This window comes from Cherax quadricarinatus, chromosome 93 (assembly GCF_038502225.1).
Source record: "Cherax quadricarinatus isolate ZL_2023a chromosome 93, ASM3850222v1, whole genome shotgun sequence".
Classification (NCBI taxonomy): Eukaryota; Metazoa; Arthropoda; class Malacostraca; order Decapoda; family Parastacidae; genus Cherax; species Cherax quadricarinatus.
Genome location: NC_091384.1, coordinates 1,655,535 through 1,669,641, shown reverse-complemented (window position 1 = coordinate 1,669,641; position 14,107 = coordinate 1,655,535). Strand labels below are relative to the sequence as shown.

General features: G+C 48.0%; 1 protein-coding gene across 1 annotated transcript in view; it reads left to right on the top strand.

The window, feature by feature from the left end:
- The first annotated feature begins 289 nt into the window (after positions 1–289).
- LOC128703432 (uncharacterized) overlaps positions 290–14,107 on the top strand; it is a 62,481-nt gene continuing 48,663 nt past the window's right edge. The window contains exons 1-2 of the mRNA XM_070104585.1: positions 290–314; positions 904–1,548. Coding sequence (XP_069960686.1) covers positions 1,543–1,548 — 6 coding nt within the window. The 5' untranslated portion in view covers positions 290–314; positions 904–1,542. The remainder of the gene's footprint in view (positions 315–903; positions 1,549–14,107) is intronic.

Genomic DNA, 14,107 nt, shown 5'->3' with positions numbered 1-14,107 from the left:
ATCACCAATTCCGTGGATCAAAAGCCCTTCACCGGCATCAAAGGGGGTGGAAACGAAAGGGAAAGTCCTATGCCAGGCACGGCCAACCACGGCGCCTCTAAGCTGTGCTTGGATCGACTAAATTGCATACGGCAGCAATGACCCTTTACTGTCACAAGTGAACGACCTTTGTAGGACATGGGGAACGTCTCTCATTGGTCGGTGAGGAACCAATTGGAGCCCGTCTCTGGTGGCCTTGAAGTTCGGGCCAGAAACAGATGAGGAACGTAAAGCTGGACTTACGGCAGTAGTCGGTGAGAAACGTCAAGGAACGGGTGTGTGTGCGTGTGTGTGTGTGTGTGTGTGTGTGTGTGTGTGTGTGTGTGTGTGTGTGTGTGTGTGTGTGTGTGTGTGTGTGTGTGTGTGTGTGTGTGTGTGTGTGTGCGTGTGTCAGAAATCTTTCCTAAGAACGTTTTGCCCCTTGTAGAGCTTGATCGCGACCTGGTAAAGCTCCACACGGAGCGAAACGTTGCCCGTAATAACATTCCGAAACTCGCGTCTCCGTCCACCAGACATTCTGATAGACCAAGCTCTCTCTTCAACGTTTCGCTCATCCAATAGCTTTCTCAAAGGTCTCCCAAAGCCGAAACGTAATGAAAAAATCTCTCTCTCCATCTGTCTAATCCTCCTTCTAAGTAAGGCGCGTCTATGTCTACATTTCTGTCAACAAAGCAACATTTCACCCAGTAACCTCTCCCTAGGCCCATTTCAACGTTTCTTTCAAACATGGTCAAATAGAAACACGATTTTGAAATTGAAAAAATCTATTATCGCCGTCAAAATTAAAAAAATCTATTATCGCCGTCAAAATCATTTTAGTGTCTATCACTGGAGTGCTTGAAGCACATTTCTGTCTCTCTTCAGGCACATTTCTCCCGTGGATACATGTACCTCAGTGGCCAGTCTATACTGACAAGAGTTGCAGTGTTGCATAGCCAGTCAAGACTGGTTGAAAGTGAAGGTGTGTGTATGTTGCTACAGTGAACTGGTCGCGGTACACCCAGTGCCCTCGACTTCTCGAAGTGCGTGGCCTTGAGACCCTGGACTACATCGCCTTCTGCAGTAGGCTACAACACGCCTTCTGTAGTAAGCTTGACCTCTTCTACAGCAAGCAGGAATCCTTCTGAAGTTGGGTTGACCCCTTTCTGCATTAGGTTACTACACTCCTTCTGCAGTACGCTAGACTACTTCTGAAGTAGGCTACCTCTCTTCTTCTGCAGTAAGCTAGACTCCTGCAGTAGGCTAGACTCCTGCAGAAGGTTAGACTCCTTCTGCAGTAAGCAGGACCCGTCCTGCAGTAAGGTGGACCCCTTCAACAATAAGCAGGAATCATTTTCCAGTACGCTATACTCCTTCTGCAGGAAGCTAGACCCATTCTGCAGCAAGCAGGACCTCTTCTGCAGGAAGCTAGGCCCATTCTGCAGTAAGCAAGGCCTCCTGAAGTAGGCAAGACCCCTCCTTCAGAAGGCAGACCTCTCCTTCAGGAGCCAGCAGTGCTACAACATGAAGGTAAGTGTGGAATATACGGATTTTTTCTACGGTTTGGGTGCTTAATTAAGAGTAAATCTTATACACGAGGGTCATTAAGGCTGGTAGGTTGGCTAATTGGGGTTTCAAGACTATCTACTACACGAGGGTCATTAAGGCTGGTTGGTTGGTTAATTGGGGTTTCAAGACTATCTACTACACGAGGGTCATTAAGGCTGGTTGGTTGGTTAATGGGGTTTCAAGATTATCTACTACACGAGAGTCATTAAGACTGGTTGGTTGGTTAATGGGGTTTCAAGACTATCTACTACACGAGAGTCATTAAGGCTGGTTGGTTGGTTAATGGGGTTTCAAGACTATCTACTACACGAGGGTCATTAAGGCTGGTTGGTTGGTTAATGGGGTTTCAAGACTATCTACTACACGAGGGTCATTAAGGCTGGTAGGTTGGTTAATTGGAGTTTCAAGACTATCTACTACACGAGGGTCATTAAGACTGGTTGGTTGGTTAATTGGGGTTTCAAGACTATCTACTACACGAGGGTCATTAAGGCTGGTTGGTTGGTTAATGGGGTTTCAAGACTATCTACTACACGAGGGTCATTAAGGCTGGTTGGTTGGTTAATGGGGTTTCAAGACTATCAACTACACGAGGGTCATTAAGGCTGGTTGGTTGGTTAATGGGGTTTCAAGACTATCTACTACACGAGGGTCATTAAGGCTGGTTGGTTGGTTAATGGGGTTTCAAGACTATCTACTACACGAGGGTCATTAAGGCTGGTAGGTTGGTTAATTGGGGTTTCAAGACTATCTACTACACGAGGGTCATTAAGATTGGTTGGTTGGTTAATTGGGGTTTCAAGACTATCTATTACACGAGGGTCATTAAGGCTGGTAGGTTGGTTAATTGAGGTTTCAAGACTATCTACTACACGAGGGTCATTAAGGCTGGTTGGTTGGTTAATGGGGTTTCAAGACTATCTACTACACGAGGGTCATTAAGGCTGGTAGGTTGGTTAATTGGGGTTTCAAGACTATCTACTACACGAGGGTCATTAAGGCCGGTTGGTTGGTTAATTGGGGTTTCAAGACTAACTACTACACGAGGGTCATTAAGGCTGGTTGGTTGGTTAATGGGGTTTCAAGACTATCTACTACACGAGGGTCATTAAGGCTGGTTGGTTGGTTAATGGGGTTTCAAGACTATCTACTACACGAGGGTCATTAAGGCTGGTTGGTTGGCTAATGGGGTTTCAAGACTATCTACTACACGAGGGTCATTAAGGCTGGTTGGTTGGTTAATGGGGTATCAAAACTATCTACTACACGAGGGTCATTAAGACTGGTTGGTTGGTTAATAGGGGTTTCAAGACTATCTACTACACGAGGGTCATTAAGGATGGTTGGTTGGTTAATGGGGTTTCAAGACTATCTACTACACGAGGGTCATTAAGACTGGTTGGTTGGTTAATGGGGTTTCAAGACTATCTACTACACGAGGGTCATTAAGGCTGGTTGGTTGGTTAATTGGGGTTTCAAGACTATCTACTACACGAGGGTCATTAAGGCTGGTTGGTTGGTTAATGGGGTTTCAAGACTATCTACTACACGAGGGTCATTAAGGCTGGTTGGTTGGTTAATTGGGGTTTCAAGACTATCTACTACACGAGGGTCATTAAGACTGGTTGGTTGGTTAATGGGGTTTCAAGACTATCTACTACACGAGGTTCACTAAGGCTGGTTGGTTGGTTAATGGGGTTTCAAGACTATCTACTACACGAGGGTCATTAAGGCTGGTTGGTTGGTTAATGGGGTTTCAAGACTATCTACTTCACGAGGGTCATTAAAGCTGGCTGGTTGGTTAATGGGGTTTCAAAACTATCTACTACACGAGGGTCATTAAGACTGGCTGGTTGGTTAATAGGGGTTTCAAGACTATCTACTACACGAGGGTCATTAAGACTGGTTGGTTGGTTAATAGGGTTTCAAGACTATCTACTACACGAGGGTCATTAAGACTGGTTGGTTGCTTAATGGGGCTTCAAGACTATCTACTACACGAGGGTCACTAAGGCTGGTTGGTTGGTTAATTGGGGTTTCAAGACTATCTACTACACGAGGGTCATTAAGGCTGGTTGGTTGGTTAATGGGGTTTCAAGACTATCTACTACACGAGGGTCATTAAGGCTGGTTGGTTGGTTAATGGGGTTTCAAAACTATCTACTACACGAGGGTCATTAAGACTGGTTGGTTGGTTAATAGGGGTTTCAAGACTATCTACTACACGAGGGTCATTAAGGCTGGTTGGTTGGTTAATGGGGTTTCAAGACTATCTACTACACGAGGGTCATTAAGACTGGTTGGTTGGTTAATGGGGTTTCAAGACTATCTACTACACGAGGGTCATTAAGGCTGGTTGGTTGGTTAATTGGGGTTTCAAGACTATCTACTACACGAGGGTCATTAAGGCTGGTTGGTTGGTTAATGGGGTTTCAAGACTATCTACTACACGAGGGTCATTAAGGCTGGTTGGTTGGTTAATTGGGGTTTCAAGACTATCTACTACACGAGGGTCATTAAGACTGGTTGGTTGGTTAATGGGGTTTCAAGACTATCTACTACACGAGGTTCACTAAGGCTGGTTGGTTGGTTAATGGGGTTTCAAGACTATCTACTACACGAGGGTCATTAAGGCTGGTTGGTTGGTTAATGGGGTTTCAAGACTATCTACTACACGAGGGTCATTAAAGCTGGCTAAGGCTGGTTGGTTGGTTAATTGGGGTTTCAAGACTATCTACTACACGAGGGTCATTAAGGCTGGTTGGTTGGTTAATGGGGTTTCAAGACTATCTACTGGTCATTAAGGCTGGTTGGTTTGTTAATTGGGGTTTCAAGACTATCTACTACACGAGGGTCATTAAGGCTGGTTGGTTGGTTAATGGGGGACTATCTACTACACGAGGGTCATTAAGACTATACTACTCACTAAGGCTGGTTGGTTGGTTAATTGGGGTTTCAAGACTATCTACTCATTAAGGCTGGTTGGTCGGTTAATTGGGGTTTCAAGACTATCTACTACACGAGGGTCATTAAGACTGGTTGGTTGGTTTAATGGGGTTTCAAGACTATCTACTACACGAGGTTCACTAAGGCTGGTTGGTTGGTTAATGGGGTTTCAAGACTATCTACTACACGAGGGTCATTAAGGCTGGTTGGTTGGTTAATGGGGTTTCAAGACTATCTACTACACGAGGGTCATTAAGGTTGGTTGGTTGGTTAATGGGGTTTCAAGACTATCTACTACACGAGGGTCATTAAGACTGGTTGGTTGGTTAATGGGGTTTCAAGACTATCTACTACACGAGCGTCATTAAGACTGGTTGGTTTGTTAATTGGGGTTTCAAGACTATCTACTACACGAGGGTCATTAAGACTGGTTGGTTGGTTAATGGGGTTTCAAGACTATCTACTACACGAGGGTCATTAAGGCTGGTTGGTTGGTTAATGGGGTTTCAAGACTATCTACTACACGAGGGTCATTAAGGCTGGTTGGTTGGTTAATGGGGTTTCAAGACTATCTACTACACGAGGGTCATTAAGGCTGGTTGGTTGGTTAATGGGGTTTCAAGACTATCTACTACACGAGGGTCATTAAGGCTAGTTGGTTGGTTAATGGGGTTTCAAGACTATCTACTACACGAGGGTCATTAAGACTGGTTGGTTGGTTAATTGGGGTTTCAAGACTATCTACTACACGAGGGTCATTAAGACTGGTTGGTTGGTTAATGGGGTTTCAAGACTATCTACTACACGAGGGTCATTAAGGCTGGTTGGTTGGTTAATGGGGTTTCAAGACTATCTATTACACGAGGGTCATTAAGGCTGGTTGGTTGGTTAATGGGGTTTCAAGTCTATCTACTACACGAGGGTCATTAAGGCTGGTTGGTTGATAACACTGACAGTGTTACCACCCTGCCAGTGTTACCACCCTGTGAGCGTTACCACCCTGTGAGTGTTACCACCCTGTTAGCGTTACCACCCTGTCAGTGTTACCACCCTGTTAGTGTTACCACCCTGTCAGTGTTACCACCCTGCCAGTGTTACCACCCTGTCAGTGTTACCACCCCGTTAGTGTTACCACCCTGTCAGTGTTACCACCCTGTTAGTGTTACCACCCTGCCAGTGTTACCACCCTGTCATTGTTACCACCCTGTTAGTGTTACCACCCTGCCAGTGTTACCACCCTGCCAGTGTTACCACTCTGCCAGTGTTACCACCCTGCCAGTGTTACCACCCTGCCAGTGTTACCACCCTGTCAGTGTTACCACCCTGCCAGTGTTACCACCCTGCCAGTGTTACCACCCTGCCAGTGTTACCACCCTGTTAGTGTTACCACCCTGTCAGTGTTACCACCCTGTCAGTGTTACCACCCTGTCAGTGTTACCACCCTGTCAGTGTTACCACCCTGCCAGTGTTACCACCCTGTCAGTGTTACCACCTTGCCAGTGTTACCACCCTGTCAGTGTTACCACCCTGTCAGTGTTACCACCGTGTCAATGTTACCACCCTGTTAGTGTTACCACCCTGCCAGTATTACGACCCTGTCAGTGTTACCACCCAGCCAGTGTTACCACCCTGCTAGTGTTACCACCCTGCCAGTGTTACCAACCTGCCAGTGTTACCACCCTGTCAGTGTTACCACCCTGTCAGTGTTGCCACCCTGTCAGTGTTACCACCCTGTCAATGTTACCACCCTGTCAGTGTTACCACACTGTCAGTGTTACCACCCTGCCAGTGTTACCACCATGTCAGTGTTACCACCCTGTCAGTGTTACCACCCTGTCAGTGTTACCACCCTGTCAGTGTTACCACCCTGCCAGTGTTACCACCCTGTCAGTGTTACCACCCTGCCAGTGTTACCATCCTGTCAGTGTTACCACCGTGTCAGTGTTACCACCCTGTCAATGTTACCACCCTGCTAGTGTTACCACCCTGCCAGTGTTACCAACCTGTTAGTGCTATCACCCTGCCAGTGTTACCACCCTGCATCATTTCCTCAGTACAGTGACCAGTTACAGTGCCTGTACGGGTTAGTTGTGAATTGTTGTAGCCAGAGTATTGTGTTAGTTGTGAATTGTTGTAGTCACTACCACCACTGTCACATAACCAGTTCCTAATCCCCTGAGGCAGAGCAGAACCGAGCCTAATCACGTTCAGTCGAAAGAGAAAGGAACACCCTTGGCCCATATATATATATATATATATATATATATATATATATATATATATATATATATATATATATATATATATATATATATATATATATATATATATATATATATATATGTGTGTGTGTATACATATCCTCGTCCTTGAGGATTCGATCCTCCTACTTGAAGATTCGATCCACCTTCTTCAGGGTTCAATCCTCTTTTTGAGGACTCGATCCTCCTCTTTAAAGATTCGATCCTCCTCCTCCTTCAGGATTAGATCCTCTTTTTAGAGGATTGAATCCTCCTTCTTGATGACTGGATCCTCCTTCTTGACGATTGGATTCACCTTCAGGGTTCGATTCTCTTTTTGAGAGTTAGATCCTCCTTTTTAAAGATTCGATCAGCCTTGATTAGTGGATCTTCCTTTTTGAGGATTGAATCCTCCACCTTGAGGACTGGATCATCCCTATTGAGGATTGAATCCACCTTCTTCATGATTCGATCCTCTTTTCGAGGATTGAGTCCTCGTCTTTGAGAATTGGATCCTCCTTTCTGAGGATTGAATCCTTCTCGAGGACTGGATCTTCCGTCTGGAAGCTCGGATCCTCTTTCTGGAGGATTAGATCCTCTTTCTAGAGGATTAGATCCTCTTTCTTGAGGTTCTGGTCATATGTATGACACAAGTATTATGTACGAAGCAACAGTGTCGGTCTTGATGGCTGTGTGAACCATCGCTCGTGTTGTTGTCAGGTGTGTGGCCGAGAATGACCTGCCTAGCATGGGCCAGTAGGCCTGCTACAGTGCCCCCTCATACAGTGTCTAGAATAGGCCAGTAGGCCTGATACAGCGACCCCTCATACAGTGCCTAGAATAGGTAAGTAGGCCTGCTACAGTGTCCCCTCACACAGTGCCTAGAATAGGCCAGTAGGCCTGCTACAGCGCCCCCTCATACAGTGCCTAGAATAGGCCAGTAGGCCTGCTACAGCGCCCCCTTATACAGTTCCTAAAATAGGCCAGTAGACCTGCTACAGTGCCCCCTCATACAGTGCCTAGAATAGGCCAGTAGGCATGCTACAGTGCCCTTCACACAGTGCCTAGAATAGGCCAGTAGGCCTGCTACAGCGCCCCCTCATACAGTGCCTAGCATTAGCCAGTAGGCGTGCTAGAGTGCCGCTTCATACAGTGCCGCCTCATATAGTGCCGCCTCATACAGTGCCGCATAGGCCAGTAGGCCTGCTACAGTGCCGCCTCTTACAGTGCCTAGCATAGGCCAGTAGGCATGCTAAAGTGCCCCTTCATACAGTGCCTAGAATAGGCCAGTAGGCCTGCTACAGCGCCCCCTCATACAGTGCCTAGAATAGGCCAGTAGGCCTGCTACAGTGCCCCCTCATACAGTGCCTAGAATAGGCCAGTAGGCCTGCTACAGCGCCCCCTCATACAGTGCCTAAAATATGCCAGTAGGCCTGCTGCAGTGCCCCCCATACAGTGCCTAAAATAGGCCAGTAGGCCTGCTACAGCGCCCTCTCATACAGTGCCTAGAATAGGCCAGCAAGCCTGCTACAGCGCCCCCTCATACAGTGCCTAAAATAGGCCAGTAGGCCTGCTACAGTGCCCCCTCATACAGTGCCTAAAATAGGCCAGTAGGCCTGCTACAGCGCCCTCTCATACAGTGCCTAAAATAGGCCATTATGCCTGCTACAGCGCTCCCTCATACAGTGCCTAAAATAGGCCAGTAGGCCTGCTACAGCGCCCCCTCATACAGTGCCTAGCATAGGCCAGTAGGCCTGCTACAGTGCCCCCTCATACAGTGCCTAGCATAGGCCAGTAGGCCTGCTACAGCGCCACCTCATACAGTGCCTAGCATAGGCCAGTAGGCATGCTACAGTGCCCCTCATACAGTGCCTAGCATAGGCCAGTAGGCATGCTACAGTGCCCCTCATACAGTGCCTAGCATAGGCCAGTAGGCATGCTACAGTGCCCCTCATACAGTGCCTAGCATAGGCCAGTAGGCCTGCTACAGTGCCCCTCATACAGTGCCTAGCATAGGCCAGTAGGCCTGCTACAGTGCCCCTCATACAGTGCCTAGCATAGGCCAGTAGGCCTGCTACAGTGCCCCTCATACAGTGCCTAGCATAGGCCAGTAGGCCTGCTACAGTGCCCCTCATACAGTGCCTAGCATAGGCCAGTAGTCCTGCTACAGTGCCCCTCATACAGTGCCTAGCATAGGCCAGTAGACCTGCTACAGTGCCCCTCATACAGTGCCTAGCATAGGCCAGTAGACCTGCTACAGTGCCCCTCATACAGTGCCTAGCATAGGCCAGTAGGCCTGCTACAGCGCCCCCTCATACAGTGCCTAGCATAGGCCAGTAGGCCTGCTACAGCGCCCCCTCATACAGTGCCTAGCATAGGCCAGTAGACCTGCTACAGTGCCCCTCATACAGTGCCTAGCATAGGCCAGTAGGCCTGCTACAGTGCCCCTCATACAGTGCCTAGCATAGGCCAGTAGGCCTGCTACAGTGCCCCTCATACAGTGCCTAGCATAGGCCAGTAGACCTGCTACAGTGCCCCTCATACAGTGCCTAGCATAGGCCAGTAGACCTGCTACAGTGCCCCTCATACAGTGCCTAGCATAGGCCAGTAGACCTGCTACAGTGCCCCTCATACAGTGACTAGCATAGGCCAGTAGGCCTGCTACAGCGCCCCCTCATACAGTGCCTAGCATAAGCCAGTAGGCCTGCTACAGCGCCCCCTCATACAGTGCCTAGGATAGGCCAGTAGACCTGCTACAGTGCCCCTCATACAGTGCCTAGCATAGGCCAGTAGGCCTGCTACAGTGCCCCTCATACAGTGCCTAGCATAGGCCAGTAGGCCTGCTACAGCGCCCCCTCATACAGTGCATAGCATGTAGTGGATGCAACACTGCAACACTGCAACACTGCAACACAGCAACACTGCAACACTGCAACACTGCAACACTGCAACACTGCAACACTGCAACACTGCAACACAGCAACACTGCAACACTGCAACACTGCAACACTGCAACACAGCAACACTGCAACACAGCAACACTGCAACACAGCAACACAGCAACACTGCAACACAGCAACACTGCAACACAGCAACACAGCAACACTGCAACACAGCAACACTGCAACACAGCAACACAGCAACACTGCAACACAGCAACACAACAACACAGCAACACAGCAACACAGCAACACTGCAACACAGCAACACTGCAACACAGCAACACTGCAACACAGCAACACAGCAACACTGCAACACAGCAACACTGCAACACTGCAACACAGCAACACAGCAACACTGCAACACAGCAACACTGCAACACAGCAACACAGCAACACTGCAACACAGCAACACAGCAACACTGCAACACAGCAACACAGCAACACAACAACATAGCAACACTGCAACACAGCAACACTGCAACACAGCAACACAGCAACACTGCAACACAGCAACACTGCAAGACTGCAACACAACAACACAGCAACACAGCAACACAGCAACACTGCAACACAGCAACACAGCAACACTGCAACACAGCAACACTGCAACACAGCAACACAGCAACACAGCAACACTGCAACACAGCAACACAGCAACACAGCAACACTGCAACACTGCAACACTGCAACACAGCAACACAGCAACACTGCAACACAGCAACACAGCAACACTGCAACACAGCAACACAGCAACACTGCAACACTGCAACACAGCAACACAGCAACACAGCAACACAGCAACACAGCAACACTGCAACACAGCAACACAGCAACACAGCAACACAGCAACACAGCAACACTGTAACACAGCAACACAGCAACACTGAAACACTGCAACACAGCAACACAGCAACACTGTAACACAGCAACACAGCAACACAGCAACACTGTAACACTGCAACACTGTAACACTGCAACACTGTAACACTGCAACACTGCAACACAGCAACACAGCAACACAGCACCACTGTAACACAGCAACACAGCAACACAGCAACACTGTAACACTGCAACACTGTAACACTGCAACACTGTAACACTGCAACACTGCAACACTGCAACACAGCAACACTGCAACACTGCAACACAGCAACACAGCAACACAGCAACACTGTAACACTGCAACACTGCAACACTGTAACACTGCAACACTGCAACACTGCAACACTGCAACACTGCAACACTGTAACACTGCAACACTGTAACACTGCAACACTGCAACACTGCAACACTGTAACACTGCAACACTGCAACACTGCAACACTGCAACACTGCAACACTGCAACACTGCAACACTGTAACACTGCAACACTGTAACACAGCAACACAACAACACTGCAACACTGCAACACAGCAACACTGCAACACTGCAACACAGCAACACTGCAACACAGCAACACTGCAACACAGCAACACAACAACACAGCAACACTGCAACACAGCAACACAGCAACACAGCAACACAGCAACACTGCAACACAGCAACACTGCAACACAGCAACACAGCAACACTGCAACACAGCAACACTGTAACACAGCAACACAGCAACACAGCAACACTGCAACACAGCAACACTGCAACACAGCAACACTGCAACACAGCAACACTGCAACACAGCAACACTGCCACACAGCAACACAGCAACACTGCAACACAGCAACACTGCAACACAGCAACACTGCAACACAGCAACACTGCAACACAGCAACACAGCAACACTGCAGCACAGCAACACTGCAACACAGCAACACAGCAACACTGCAACACAGCAACACAGCAACACTGCAACACAGCAACACTGCAACACAGCAACACAGCAACACTGCAACACAGCAACACTGCAACACAGCAACACAGCAACACAGCAACACAGCAACACAGCAACACTGCAACACTGCAACACAGCAACACAGCAACACAGCAACACTGCAACACAGCAACACAGCAACACAGCAACACAGCAACACTGCAACACAGCAACACAGCAACACTGCATCACTGCAACACAGCAACACAGCAACACTGCAACACAGCAACACAGCAACACTGCATCACTGCAACACAGCAACACAGCAACACTGCAACACAGCAACACAGCAACACAGCAACACTGCAACACAGCAACACTGCAACACAGCAACACAGCAACACTGCATCACTGCAACACAGCAACACTGCAACACTGCAACACTGCATCACTGCAACACAGCAACACAGCAACACTGCAACACAGCAACACTGCAACACAGCAACACTGCATCACTGCAACACAGCAACACAGCAACACTGCAACACAGCAACACTGCAACACAGCAACACAGCAACACAGCAACACAGCAACACAGCAACACAGCAACACTGCAACACAGCAACACAGCAACACTGCATCACTGCAACACTGCAACACTGCAACACAGCAACACAGCAACACTGCAACACAGCAACACAGCAACACAGCAACACAGCAACACAGCAACACAGCAACACAGCAACACTGCATCACTGCAACACTGCAACACAGCAACACTGCAACACAGCAACACTGCAACACAGCAACACAGCAACACAGCAACACAGCAACACAGCAACACAGCAACACAGCAACACAGCAACACTGCAACACAGCAACACAGCAACACTGCAACACAGCAACACAGCAACACAGCAACACAGCAACACTGCATCACTGCAACACAGCAACACTGCAACACTGCAACACTGCATCACTGCAACACAGCAACACAGCAACACTGCAACACAGCAACACTGCAACACAGCAACACTGCATCACTGCAACACAGCAACACAGCAACACTGCAACACAGCAACACTGCAACACAGCAACACAGCAACACAGCATCACTGCAACACAGCAACACAGCAACACAGCAACACAGCAACACTGCAACACAGCAACACTGCATCACTGCAACACAGCAACACAGCAACACAGCAACACAGCAACACTGCAACACAGCAACACAGCAACACTGCAACACTGCAACACAGCAACACAGCAACACAGCAACACTGCAACACAGCAACACTGCAACACAGCAACACAGCAACACTGCAACACAGCAACACAGCAACACAGCAACACTGCAACACAGCAACACTGCAACACAGCAACACAGCAACACAGCAACACTGCAACACAGCAACACAGCAACACTGCATCACTGCAACACAGCAACACTGCAACACAGCAACACTGCATCACTGCAACACAGCAACACAGCAACACTGCAACACAGCAACACTGCAACACAGCAACACTGCAACACAGCAACACTGCAACACAGCAACACAGCAACACAGCATCACTGCAACACAGCAACACAGCAACACTGCAACACAGCAACACTGCAACACAGCAACACAGCAACACAGCAACACAGCAACACAGCAACACAGCAACACAGCAACACAGCAACACAGCAACACAGCAACACTGCAACACTTAAAAAGTGTCGCTCTTTAATCACTTAGCTTCAAGCTACCACTTTCTCCCACGAATTAGTCACCACTTAGTTACCACTTAGTTACCACTTAGTTACAACTTAATCACCACTTAGTTACCACTTAGTTACAACTTAGTTACCACTTAGTTACCACTTAATCACCACTTAGTTACCACTTAGTTACCACTTAATTACCACTTAATTTCCACTTAGTTACCACTTAATCACCACTTAGTTACCACTTAATCACCACTTAGTTACCACTTAGTTACCACTTAATTACCACTTAATCTCCACTTAGTTACCACTTAATCTCCACTTAGTTACCACTTAATCACCACTTAGTTACCACTTAGTTACCACTTAGCTACCACTTAATCACCACTTAGTTACCACTTAATCACCACTTAATCACCACTTTGTTACCACTTAGTTACCACTTCGTTGTTACCTTTCAGTACAGCCAACCACTTCACTCTCGTTTTACACACACACACACACACTCACACACACACTCGATCGAAGACCAGGCAGAACTACAAAGGGATCTGGACAGGCTGCAGAACTGGTCCAGCAATTGGCTCCTGGAGTTCAATCCCACCAAGTGCAAAGTCATGAAGATTGAGGAAGGGCAAAGAAGGCCGCAGACGGAGTACAGTCTAGGGGGTCAGAGACTACAAACCTCACTCAAGGAAAAAGATCTTGGGGTGAGTATAACACCAGGCACATCTCCTGAAGCGCACATCAACCAAATAACTGCTGCAGCATATGGGCGCCTAGCAAACCTCAGAACAGCATTCCGACATCTTAATAAGGAATCGTTCAGGACCCTGTACACCGTATACGTTAGGCCCATATTGGAGTATG